Source organism: Lutra lutra, chromosome 1, assembly GCF_902655055.1.
Source record: "Lutra lutra chromosome 1, mLutLut1.2, whole genome shotgun sequence".
In the NCBI taxonomy this organism is placed as follows: domain Eukaryota; kingdom Metazoa; phylum Chordata; class Mammalia; order Carnivora; family Mustelidae; genus Lutra; species Lutra lutra.
The window spans coordinates 191,158,312-191,171,771 of NC_062278.1; the positions used below are offsets into that span (position 1 = coordinate 191,158,312).

The 13,460-nt window shown below is 49.0% G+C and overlaps 1 protein-coding gene across 1 annotated transcript in view; it reads left to right on the top strand.

The window, feature by feature from the left end:
- Window positions 1-3,506: 3,506 nt before the first annotated feature.
- The window catches only part of PRICKLE2 (prickle planar cell polarity protein 2), a 321,684-nt gene continuing 311,730 nt past the window's right edge, over window positions 3,507-13,460 (top strand). The window contains exons 1-2 of the mRNA XM_047747402.1: window positions 3,507-3,715; window positions 4,487-4,572. Coding sequence (XP_047603358.1) covers window positions 3,674-3,715; window positions 4,487-4,572 — 128 coding nt within the window. The 5' untranslated portion in view covers window positions 3,507-3,673. The remainder of the gene's footprint in view (window positions 3,716-4,486; window positions 4,573-13,460) is intronic.

Consider the following 13,460-nt stretch of genomic DNA (forward strand, 5'->3'; position numbering starts at 1 on the left):
AGGATTGTTTCCAGTAGGTAACAACAGGAGATGTGCACCTGGGTGGGCCTGTGTTGAGATATTTTGTTCTTAGTCCCTATTTTAGGAAGCGCTATGTGCACACATCCCTAAGGTTTGCTGCTGGTTCGTGGAAACAGGATGTCGGAGGCTTCACCTGGCTTAATAGTCTCAGATTCATATAAGGAAAAATAGAAAAGCCCAAATACAGAAGGCAGGCATGCATACACCAAAGGGTGGGGAGACCAACAGCTTCTTGCTACAACTGTTCCGGATTTGATTATCAGAAGACCTCAGGCAACAAGGACACAATTTTCCATTCAGATAAATAATTTTACACTTCTGATGATAAAATGAACATCTGTTCATCATAGGAAATACATTTAAGCAGCAAAAAGGAAAAAAAAAAAACCCTTATTTTGTGTGTGTCTTTCCAGTCTCTTGATGTCTATTTTAAGATGAATTAAAGCCAGACAGCCTCTACTGGTTTTGTTTTCCCACATTGTATGATAGCAAAGACGTTTTCCATGTCAATAATCCTGTACGAGGATTTCTCCAGGTTCCATCTGTAATTGCACTGCCTTGAGACATGAGGAAAGAGCACCCATCAAAGAGGTCTATGAAGGGTAAATGCAGTGATACAAAGCAAAATAAAATTGCCTACTGTTCACCTATAGCTGACAGGGAGAATGAGTTTTCCTTCCCGGTTACTAAGCTTTATCTTCCTAAGCAAGATAAAGTGCTTGTTGACTAGAGAAGTAAAACACTGCTTCTCAAACGTGAGCCTCAGGTGTAAGTAAGCCCACGGAAAACTGGCTCCTGTTCCGAGGAGATAAGCCAAGGAGGACTCATCCAACAGAGGGTGATTAAAAATTTTTTTTTTCAGTTTCCCTGCTTTTTTAAAAAAATTTGAAGTATGATTAACATGCAATGTTAAATAGATTCAGGGTTTTTTATCTTAAGGCATTATTAATTTGAGAGAGAGAGAGAACACATGATTTGGGTCTCGATCTCGCAACCCTAAGATCATGACCTGAGTGAAATCAAGAGGTGGACACCTAACTGACAGAAACACCCAGGCTCCCCTGTGTCAGGGATGGTTTTTTTTTTTTTTTTTTTTTTTTTAGATTTTATTTATTTATTTGACAGAGAGAGAGAGAGATCACAAGCAGTCAACCAGAAAGAGGAGAAGCAGATTCCCCGATGAGCAGAGAGCCTGATGCAGGGCTTGAGCCCAGGACCCCGAGATCATGACCTGAGCCGAAGGCCGAGGCTTAACCCACTGAGCCAACGAGGTGCCCCATTTAAATGGCCAATATCAGGGGAAGTCCTTGGGGTTCTGTTTGGGAGGTGGAATTGGGCCTCATGCTTGTGGCTTGATCAGACAACACGGGGAGACCACATACATCTTCTTGGCCTCTTCTCTTTAACCGAGAAACGAAAGTGAAATGCCCGGATCACCCACACCGCTTTCCCCAAGGACACAATTACTGTTACATCCTTCACAGCCACGTCCATCCAGAGGCAGGACTATTGCCATGGACCCTTGTACTTCCTTCCAAGGAATCTGAAGAAGGTGCTGCTTCCTCCGGATACGCTCCTTCCATCTGTCAGAGACTGGTAATGCCTTGGTTTTGTTCCTGACCTTTGCTAACAGATTTCATAATTAAGATACAAGTAGGCAATATCCACAGCGAGAACATGGTCCTCCCGACCCACACCTGCCAGTAGAAGGCCACGCACGGTGCAGCACGGAGCAGGGAATGCGGTCGCCCTGCTGAGAAGGCCAGGTGGGCCCTCTGTACCGATGATCACCTGGGGTTTAGCGACTGCCTTCTCTTTAGTCATTTAACATTTGTCAAGCATTTGAAATGAGCCAGAGCCTGTGCTAGGCCTATGCAAATAAAGAGATGAATGAGCCATGGCAGTTACTTTCTGCAAGTATACAGCTACTGGTGCTGGGGGGAGGGGGCTGTTGGGTAAACAGCTAAAGGCAATGTAGAGGAGTCTCCCCTTTAGGCCGCTAAGCGGTGGAATATTTTTTCCAGAGCTAGGATTCCGGTGAGGCGAGTGAAGGAGGGGCAGGTAAGTACAGGGTAGGATATGGTCTTTATTTAAAATATTGACTTTTTTTTGCATCAATTACTTTAAAATATTGCATTACATGACAGTACATTACAATTACATTAAATACTCCAAAAAATATTGTTAATCTCGATTCCTGAGTTTTTGAGGTCCCCTGTAAATTTCGCTCTGCACTTTCCTCACCCTTGTTCTGGCCTGGAACTCAAATCAAACCTTAATCTCTGGGCACCGGTGATCAGCAGCAAACGCTAATACACATCAGGTGTCTAAGCTGGGTCACACACACACACGTGCGTGCATGTGCACACACAGACACAGATACACAGACTTGCGGTTGCAGCAACGTAGACTGGCCTTGCCACTAATTTGTTATTACCTGAAGCACACAGCTTTTCAGCTCTCTGGCTCAATGTATCACCCAGAAAAACACTAAGCCCAGAGAAGTATCTTTTTGACAACAAGAAGAATGTCTCCTTTTGACATTTATGGAGCCCTTAGGTTGTTACAATAGGGGGTCAGCGTTTTCAGGGAAGGTGGTATTTAAGCTCCCACATCAGTGGGAAGTGGACAGCCTGGTCTATACGCTCGGACTGGCAAAATTTTCTTTCTTTCTTTTTTTTTTTTTTTTGACAGTTAATCTTTAATGAGCCCTTAGTCTGTGCCTGTTATAACATCCATTAACAGCCCGTACCTGGGCCCGCTCATCTCTCTCAACAGCACTGTGAGATTAGGACTCTTGTTATACCTTTGTTTAATCAATAAGGAGATGGAATCACAAAGGCAGTTAATTGGGGAAGATCACCAGCGACCAAGCGGTGGGAAAAGCAGGGGCACGCGGTGGGGGGGAGGAGGAGCGTCAAAGCTTGCCCTACATGGGTTCAACAGGTACTCAGCGGCTGCTGTATTCCGGGGGCTGTGGGGGTAAGGGCTTAGGGTATCCTCCTCATCTACCCGGACTTAGTGAATACATGCCAGGCATGTCACTAACTTTTAAAATAGCCTATTTTTGAGGTGAGGGAACCCTTCTAGATCTCGATTGTGCTGGCTGTTGTAGGTCTGCGTGAATTTGCCAAAACTGGCAGAATGGTGCCCTGCAATTTACTTAGGTGAATTATGACTTCATTTAAAAAACTTAACCCTCCATCCCTCCACCTCCAGCCGCTTCTCAGGCCCAAGCGACAGGGGGCCTTCAAGTGGTCCCTGCCCTAACTTGGGCTAGGGTGAGGGACGAGCCTTTGTGGGCGGGCCCAGGTGCGGGACCGGAGGCAGCCACGGCCGGCGGGCGGGGAAGGCGGGGAAGGGAGAAAGTAGGCGCAGCCGGTGCGGGGGAGGGATGGGAAGAGCCCGCGGACCGCGGGGCGAACCGGGGAGGCGGGGGGATGCCGGGAGAGAGGGAGGGACCTGCCGGCGGGAGAGCGAGAGGCACCAGCAAGGGAGGCGGGGGAAGCGTGCGCTTCGGAGCGAGCCCGGGGCTGCGAGGCGGAGACAGCCAGGCCACGGGCCGCCGAGCTTGCCCGCCCAGGCGACCCGCCCTCCCCGCCGCGGTGCGGACTGACCGACCGACGGCGCTGCGTGCAGGAGGCGCCCGGCCATGTTCAGCCGGAGCTCCCGGAAAAGACTCTCCAGCCGCTCGGTGAGTGTCCCCTACCTGAGCGGGGCCGGTCTCTGGGTCCCCCCGGGCCTCCGAGAGCGCCCCTGCCCGGCTTCCCTCCCGCCCCGCCCGGCGGCCGCGCACCTGTGGTCCCAGGTAAGCCGGCCCCGCGGGCGAGGGCGCGTCCGGGGCACGCGGGAGCGCTACAAGGCGCGGAAGGGGTTAAGTCTGGAAACCCCTGTCTGGGCGAGAGCGAGACCCCGAGCGGTGGCCCTGTGTGTCACAGTCCGGGGGCGCCCGGGAAAGCCCCCTCCCTCGCTTTTTCCCGAATCACAGTATCTAAGCTCCACCGTCCAGCCTCTCCGAGCTTAGCCGCGGACTTGACTTTGGGCTGTCTTTTGGGGTGTCCTGTGCTGCCCCCTTCCCGGGAGCACCGGCATGGCTCTAGGCGAATGCGCGATGGTCGCTTCTCCCGGACCCTGGGGAACAGAAAGGTCTTGCTTTTGTTTCTTAGAAACCCGTGACCAAGATGTCTGGGGGAGACAAAGCCCCAGCCATGGCCATTTCTTGGTGGCTTGGTGCCCACGCCAGGGGTAGCCCGCCTGGGTCCACACACCCTTCCCCATGACGGAGACTACCCCTGGGGCGCCCGGCAGCGCCCCGCCTCGCGTTCCCCACAACTGAGAGGAGCATTGGAGGCAAATTTGATAAGGTGGGATGGGAGTGTTAGGTCATCCTGCTTGGGACACCACTGGGGCTTTGGAGAGAGCCCCCGTGGTGGAAAAATGGTTGTGTTGTCTTTTTGTTTTGAAGTTGACTGGACTGGGGCGGATAGAGAGAGGCCAGCCGTGTAACGCGTGTGGTGACCAGTGCCCCGGGTTCGCCTTGCATAAATGGAGGTAGGATGCATGAACTCTGATTCCTAAAGGCATAACAATTCGGGGGTGGGGAGCGGGGAAACATGTATCTATATCTATATATACACGCTCACACAAAAGCCTATATTTATCTCCTTTTGTAAATCTCACTTGTAAGTCACATGGAAAGAATGCAAAGGCTGTTCCTTTAAGACTGGGGCTACATCTGCTACAAATATCGGAAGGTGGAAGTGGTGGCCAGACACTGGGGGATGCAGGAGAGCCTGGCTCTGGCTGCATTTCCCTGCTGGGAGGGTTCTGAGCCCCTCCTACCCACACTCTGTATCTAAGTTGCTCAGCCCCAAACGGTTCAACTTGGGCATGGCGGTGTCTCCGAGGGCCACAGGCAGCGTGTGGAGGATACCTTGGACAAGCTGGTGTTTCCCAATTGTGTTTTCAGTTCAGCCCCTGTAGCTCTGGGTCCCACCCACAAATCCACTACTGCCTGCCTGCGCTGTGTCAACCTTCTTCGGTGGCCAGATGTTTCTTATTAATGTGCCGTGAATGTTGACTTCCAGGCAGCCCCAGCCTGGATTGGAATGATTATGTTTGGGAGATGTGGGATCAGGGTGCCCTCCCGTTGCATCTGGCTGCTGGGGCTTTGGTTGGAAAAGTTGGGGTGCAGGCTTGCAGGCTCTCAGTTGGATGATGTAAGGAGAAGGGGGTGGATCCTTCTTGGCGACTTCTTGAAAAGGAAAAACCAGTGACAAAATATTCCCCGACATCCTAACATGTTCTCTCTTTGAGTGCATCTTTCCCTTTTCCCCACCACTCATATGGCCCTTTGAAGTGGGCGGGTTCTGGACACAAGGCTGGGGGTGGGGGGAAGCCTGCTTTGATTTCATTCTACCCCTCTGTGCGTGCTTCTCTACTTTCTCCCAAATGGTAATGTGTGTTGGGCACCCAGTTACAAGGAAATTCCCAAGCAGCTCCTTCAGAAATTAAATGCTTTTGTTCCTGCCTCTGATAGGTCTGGCAGTCTCCTTGCCTTTGTTTCAAGGCACTGAGCACAGCCCTTATGGCTCCCAAGCATTTAATAACTTCTGTCTCAGAGGCAAGGCCAGGCGACCTTATAAATATGGAATGGGCGGAAAGAGGCATCCATCACTGCCAGTTTTGTAGCCCAGATAGTTGTGGTCTGAGCTGGCCCCTTGCACATCCCAAATGTGGAAGTAGGTGGTCAATAGACTAGGTATAGGAGCCTCACAATGTGAACCCAGTCCAGTATGGCCCGACTGCTCACTGCTTCCTTTCTGATCTCTTGGGCTCACCAGGGTGGGAAAGGCAGAGTCACAAACAGGAGAGTGCTTCCCAGCTCCTCCCCTACACAGCAGCTTGGGGTCAACTTCTGCCCAGAGGCCTGTGGGGTAGTGGTTCTGTGTGTGGGTTGTGGCCTGATGCTCTTTTTTTTCTGTGTGACCTCTGACCTCCAGTAAGTCCCTTGGTCCCCCTAGTAATTGTTTTCCTTAACCATCAGGTGGGAATGCTCGTGGTACTCAGCTCACAGGATTGTGGGAGGGGTTAGATGAGATGGGGAAAACCCATTGTTTGCCCAATATCAGGCCTACGGTAAGTAACTACTGGCTACATTTGTTAATTATTTTTTAGCTTCCTATCAACAGCTACTGGGGAGGAGGCCTCAGTAGCTTGTTTGAGGCTGCTGGGTGTCTAGGTTACTTTAGACTTCCATGACCACAGTTTCTTGGAGAACCTTCAGCTGTTTTAATCCAGTTGATTTTGTGACGGGAATACAAGTGTTGTATTTTCAGCCCATTTTGGAGCTTTTCTTCTGGAAAGAGACCTTTTCATGAGGCTGAGATGGGTTTTCATGCAGAGGCAGTTTCCCCATTGGCAGCAGAAAGGCTTCTCTTGGGCTCCATGAATGGGGTTTTTATGGCATTTCCACCCATTGCTGGAAAGGAAGCAGCTCCTGCTTTTGCTCCCTCCTTTTCCCCCATGGGCATATTTTCTGGTGACCTTTTGGAGAAGAGGGACAACCAATCCTGGGTTACAACACAATGTTCTTTTTTGGCAGTTTGGAGCCCGCAGTGTGCTCACTTTCCGCTCCTCTGACGGGGGTCGGGGGGAGGCTGTGAGCCCCGGGGAGAGACCACTGAGCCCTGAGAGGAGCAAGAGGGTGGCCTGACGGAGGCTGAAGGGCTTCTTTTGGTCAGACCTGAAGAGAGAGAGAATTTCCCTTACCCCAGAGGAGCAAGGCACCCTAAACATTACCGACTGGCCTCTCTTCCAGCAGCTCTGCTTCTACACGGGTCCCCTCCGACCCACTGCCCACCAGCAGGCATCACCCCGAAAAGCAGAACAGAATGGTGGCCCTGCTTCCAGCTGCAAGGTACTAACGAAGGTTCTAGGGCAAGAAGAGTTTCGCTTGCTCCTCTGGTGTGGTGGAGAGAGCTAAGGCTTGCAAGTCCAGAGCTGGCCCGCTGTCTTGCTCTGGCTTTGACAAGCTGCGTGACCTTCAGCAAATGGCTTGGGCTCCCCGAGTTCCGTTTCCCTCTGCTGTCGAAGTGGGATTTCTCTACCGAACAAATATTTGAGCACCTGCTTTGGGCCCGGCTCTCAGCGGGTGCTGGTGATATAGCAAAGAACACAGCAGACAGGATTCCTACCCTCATTGAACAAATAATTACATTTTAGATAAGGTGGTCGGGAAAGGACTCTCTGAGGAGGTGACATTTGAGAAGGGACCTAGATGAAGCAAGTGAAGGAGGAGGAGCCCTGTTGATTCAAACCTGGGGCAGAAACCAGCTGGATCACCATCTTCCCGGGAACTTGCTAGAAATCCAAAATCACAGGCTCCGCCCTAGACTTACTGAATCTGAGTCTGAGCTTTAGTGAGATCCCCAGCTGATTCGTGTGCACCTGAGAGAGAGAGAGAGAGAGAGAGAGAGAAGTGTGGGGTTCGAACACCTAGCCCTGTGGATGCTGGATTGTTCCCTGTACTTTGAGGCTTCCTCTGTGTGAAGGAAGATGCCGAAGGCCCTGAGGACGGCCCTTAGAGTTCGTGGGAATTTCCCCGAGTTACAATACTCTTTCCCCATTTCCGTTATCACCCATACCTGCAGGTGGCAAATGAGAGGATTTGTAGGATTTTTTTTTTTAGAATTTTTTTTAAATTTATTCATTTGACAGAAAGATCACAAGTAGGCGGGGGGGGGGGGGGACGGGGCGGGGAGCAGGCGCCCCGCTGATGGGAGAGCCCGACTCAGGGCTGGATCCCAGGACCCTGAGATCATGACCTGAGCCGAAAGCAGAGGCTTAACCCACTGAGCCACCGAGGTGCCCCAGGATTTGTAGGATTTCTAAAGAAAAACAAAACAAAACAAAAAACCCTAGGAAGGTTCCTGTGTTTTGGTGAACAGAGGGCTCATAGTCGTCCAGCACGGTGCCCTCCTCCACCTGATCTAGGGCAGGTGGGGAGCAGAGGTAAGCACTGTCCCCCACAGGCGACTGGGCCACAAAGCAGCAGCACCTGAAGGCAGCCTTGGGCCAACCCCGCAGCAGTCGGGCCTCAGAGGGAACTTGCATTAAGAGGAACACTAAGGCATCTTCATGGACCGTGGGCAGAACAAAATCATTAATAACTAAGATCTTCCTGTACTGTGAGACAGCACGCTCGGTGGGGGTTCACTGAACTTGCTTGTTTGCACCCAGTTTGAGAAGGGAGGGGAAAAATAGCCCTTTTTCCCGGGAAGCTTTGCCCTGTGAATGCCTAGGCTCTGATGAATAAAGTAGCAGTAATAATGCCGCAGCATCAGCCATGACAGGGATGGGTGCTTACCCTGTTCCGAGTTCTACCTCCCCAGGTGATACCCGTTTCTAGTTCGTCCTCCCCGAACTCTCCAAGGTACAAGTGGGGATTTCCCTGATGAGGAAACTGGGGCTCCGAGTTGTTAAATAATCTGTCCCAGGTCTCCTCGCTAGGGAGAATGAGCTGGAATGGAGCTCTAAACCCCCAGTTCATTTTCTTGTGACTTACGGCTTCCTGTTACCTCTCCGATGTAAGGCAGAGGGCTCTCCGGTCACGTGCAGCCTGCAGGTGGATTTTCTTTGGTCTTCCCAGTGTGTTAAGTAAGAGGGCTTTTTATAACGTTAGAATCTAGGTTTCCAGCTTCTCTTTGAAAATCCAACAATGTGATAGCAAGAAGCCTCCTTTGCTACCTGGCAGCGTAGGTGTGGTTTCTCTTCAGATGGGTATGACCTTGGCTCGCAGTGCATCTCTGACATTCCAGTTGCCCTGAAGGACCTCCTCAAATCCTTGGGTACCCTGTCCCATACTGGAAGTGCCTGGAGTTTGTAAACGCTGAATAACACGCTCATCTCTCTAAATATGATCTTAAAAAATAGGACGCTTTTGTAAGAGTAACTGCCATTCCGAAAGCACAGGCAAAGCCAGACAAGCGCTTTATGTCTTTCTTGTCTTTCCCTGACAGCAGTCCTTGGAGATGGTACAATTATTTATCCCTGTTTTAACAGAGAAGGAAAGGGAGTCTTGGGGTCAAACAGTTTGCCTACATCCTTATAGCCAGCTAGTCGATGGTCTTCCTGCCCGCACGCAGAATTCTGTGTCTGGACCAGGACTTTTCCAACTTGGCTGGTAGGAATTCCCAGGACATCGTATTCAAATGCAGATTCCGACTGAAGGGGATGGAGGCAGGGGCCCAAGATTCTACATTTCTAAGAAGCTCCCAGGTGATGCTAATGCTGCTGGTTCAGGGAACTCGCTTTGAGTAGCAACAGTCTGGACCAGGGCTCAGCAAATTGAGTCCTGCTGGCCAAATCTGACCCTTTACCTGTTCTGTGTGGCTTATAAGACATACATGGTTTTAGCAGTTTTTTAATGGTTAGAAAAAAATGGGGCACCTGGATGGCTCAGTCCATTGAGCATTGGACTTCTGGTTGCAGCTCAGGTCATGACCTCAGGGTCATGAGATTGAGCCCCGTGTCAGGCTCTGAGCTCAGCACGGAGTCTGCTTGTCCCTCTTCCTCAGCTCCTCCCCCTGATCTCTCTCTCTCTCCTCTCTCTAAAATGAATAAATAAAATCTTTTTTTTAAAGACTTTATTTATTTATTTGACAGAGAGAGATCACAAGTAGGCAGAGAAGCAGGCAGAAAGAGAGGAGGAAGCAGGCTCCCTGCTGAGCAGAGAGCCCCATGTGGGGCTCAATCCCAGGACCCTGGGATCATGACCTAAGCCAAAGGCAGAGAGGCTTAACTGACTGAGCCATCCAGGCACCCCTGAATAAATAAAATCTTAAAAAAAATTTTTTTAAGTGGTTGGTAAAAAATGAAGGGTATTTTATGACCTAGGAAAATTGTATGAAATTCAAATTTCAGTGCCCACAAATAGCTATCTGAACAAAGTCAAGTGCATTTCTTTATGCACTATGGCTGTTTTCTTGCTACAGCAATAGAGTTCAGTATTTGTAACAGAGATCACTTGGCCTACCGAGCCAGAAACATTTACCACCTCGCCATTTGGAGAGAATGTTTGCCAATCCCTGGGCTGTACAGCAGTCGAGGGGAATATGCAAGTAGCATCTCTTGGTTTTAGAAGAAAAGAATCTGAGAACCTTTTGGAATTAAAACTCAAGGAGACCTCCCCTCCAACCTCGGTGAGATTTGGTGCAGAAATCAAAGAGAGCCAAAGAACTGGGGAATAGACCAAAGCCATTTCTAAAGGGCATGTGGAGATGCGCTTGCGAGACCAGATCAATGCCCCGCCAGCGGATTCTAAGCTCCTTGTAATCCCTTTAACGTTTCGGCTTTGCTGATAAATGTAGATTCGACTTGAGTATTAAAAGGCGGGCTTTTAGAACAAGCCTCCTGGAGTTGCACTTTCAAGAGCCGCTGACGTGGAAAGCTCAGACCAGGGGTGGTTTTGTGAGGTGGTTTTAATTATGCAGAGCGGTTTGTCTCTGGACAACCGGTGGCCTTTCCAGGTGGCATGCTTTGGCCCCACGCAGCTGCCCGAGAGGCTGCGCTCACTGGGTCAGCCAAGACTGCCTTGAAAAGCATCTTAGTTGCCCGGGCAATGGTGTTGATTGATGACTCGGGTGGCGATCTGGGGAGATGCCGGCTTGGTTTCCTTTAGTGGGTTGTAATTTGGCTAAGAAATGGGTTCCTACTGATTATTTTGCTGGGGGAGGAAAAACATTCTGTCTCGGTCACTTGAAGTGCCAAGAAAAGTTGGGGGTGGGGGGGAAGGTGAAAGGAGATGGTATGTGTGTGTACGTGTGTGTGTGCACCCAAGACGTATGCCTGGAATCCTCAAAGTAGGGAAGGATCTGTAGCAGCTCAGAACTTGCTGTCCGGCTCACTGTGCATCCTTGGCATTTGATAATATGCTTGATAGAAGCTTTAGCACCTTCATAGGACTTTTCTCTCGAAGAAACCTATTTGTTCGTGCCAATGTGTCCATGTTACGGTCTCTGATTTCCAGATAAGGCATGGCTATTGTGAAGTATTTTAAAATCACACACCCTCACACATACGTGCGCATAGAAGACTTACACAGCACCCAGAAGCAAACCCTTAATTACACCTTTGAGAGCAGCGGTCAGCAAAGCACAGCCAGTGGGACACAATCAGGCTGCTCTCTGGTTTTGTAGAGACTTCTAGCCAAGAATAGCTTTCCTATTTTTAAGTGGTTGGGGGAAAAAAAAAATCAAAAGAGGAATAACATTTTGTGGCACATAAAAATGACATAAAATTTACATTTTAAGTTCATAGCTGGAGTTTTAATGGGACACAGCCATGCCGCTTCCTTTAGCATCCTCTCTGATGGCTTTTAGAGTAGCAGAATCTGGTAGCTGAGACAGCCCTCGTGGCCCAGGAAACCGGAAGAGTTGACCTGTGCAGAAAGACTGCTTAACCCCCCAGCCAGATGTCTCAAGATCTGTTGCTTATGGCTTGGTTTTTATATCCTCAAATTCATTCAAATTAGTATTTGTTAATAAGATTTTAGAGAAAACATGCATTCTAAGTGGTCTTCTGTAGCATACTTTAATAAGAGTTAGAAATTTTTCCGGGACATCTTTGCGTGTCATTATATAAAGAGCAGAAAGATCGAGGGACTCCTGGGTGGCTCAGTTGGTTTAGCATCTGCCTTTGGCTTGGGTGGTGATCCCAAAGTCCTGGGTTTGAACCCCAGGTTGGGCTTCCTGCTCTGCGGGAGCCTGCTTCTCCCTATCCCTGCCACTCCCCCTGCTGTACTCTCTCTCTCTCTCTCTCTCTCTCTCTCTGTGTCAAATAAATAAATAAATAAAATCTTTAAAAAAAAAAAAAAGAAAAAGATCGAAACTAATACATTTGTTAGCTTTTAGAATCTGGTGTATGGGTTATCAGTAAATTGAAAATTCTCTGCTCATGGCCACTTTGGTTGTTTTCCACCGTTCCTGATTATATAGCATATGATAATAGCTTTTCTTATGCTACAACAGGGCCATGTGAAGCTCTTGTCAAATTGTCTTCCAAGGAGATGGTGCCAAATTCCACCCCTGCTATTGAAAAAAATGTGAATATATTTATGTGTTCTTCAGGCTGAAACTTTGAAATATCTCAGCTTGTACAGCAACCTTGTAATTAATCCTTGTTTAATCACCCTGAGTGACAATTTGTTCCCGATGAATAGTGAGAAAACACGGAGCATTGATGTCAGTCATCTTTTTCTTTTTATACGTTTTATTTGTCTTTAATCCGGAGAGTGGTACTCACATTCTGTTGAAAGGTTGCCTTCCATCTTTCTGCTTCTGTTGTTTAAGGTTGGTGGGATGAGGGGGAATCTCATAAGTGTGTTATTTTGTGGTCTGTTGGTTCAGAAAGCTGTAAGGTTATCCGTTAACTCTGCCATTAATGAGAACCCCAGAGGGAATTCCCTGTGGACAGAGGGAGCATTCCCTAAAGGGAATGATTCCCAGAGCGTAGAGCATTATGAAATCAAAAGAATTCTACCTGCCCTGTGTATGGGAGAGCCACAGGGAGTGATCTCTGGGGAGAAATGTGTACTTTGAGGCAGTGTCATAAAAACTTCTATGAAGTATATAAGGGCTTATGTGGGAAGATTATGGCTGAGTGGTTAAACGGAAAGCCTTTGAAGACGTTTTGCTGGGATTGTAGTCTTGGTTCTGCCTTTTACTAGCTAAGAATCCTTGAAAATGTGACTTAACCTTTCCGAGCCTTCCTTGGTTTTCTCATCTGAAAAATGGGAATAAGGTTACTATTATGAGGTTCTGTTATGAGGTTGTCAGGAGGATTACGTGGGATAAAGCATGTAACATGCCTCATTGTGCACGGTGTGTAATGTAAGCTCCACAGGTCTGTGGTCGAAAGACAGATGAGTAACAACAGGATTGGATAAGGAGTAGGAAGGCAGGAGCGCCTGGGGGCCCGGTTGGTTAAGCATCCAAATCTTGGTTTCAGCTCATGGCATGATCTCACAGTTGTGAAATTGCGTTCCTCATTGGTCTCCGTGCTCAGTGGAGAGTCTGCTTGAAGATTCTCTTTCTCTGCAACTTCCCTCCATTCAGTCTCCCCACCCACCCCCCCAACTCCTCCACCCCCTGCTCAAATAAATAAATAAATAAATCTTTAAAAAATAAGAGAGAAAGAAGGTGTGGGTTTATGGCCCTGGAAATTAGAGATGCAATGACAGAGAACAAATTCCCCCCACCCTGCCCCCCATAATGAGCTGCAGTGTTTCATTTGTTAAACGGGTGTGACGCTCCTTTTTCTATGAACTTCAGTCAGGAGAGATGGTGTCGCCAAGCTCTCCCACCCCCGACCATGTGGGACTTCAGGTTCTAAAGGAATGAGTATTATGGATGGGATAGCCAACTCACATCACACACTTA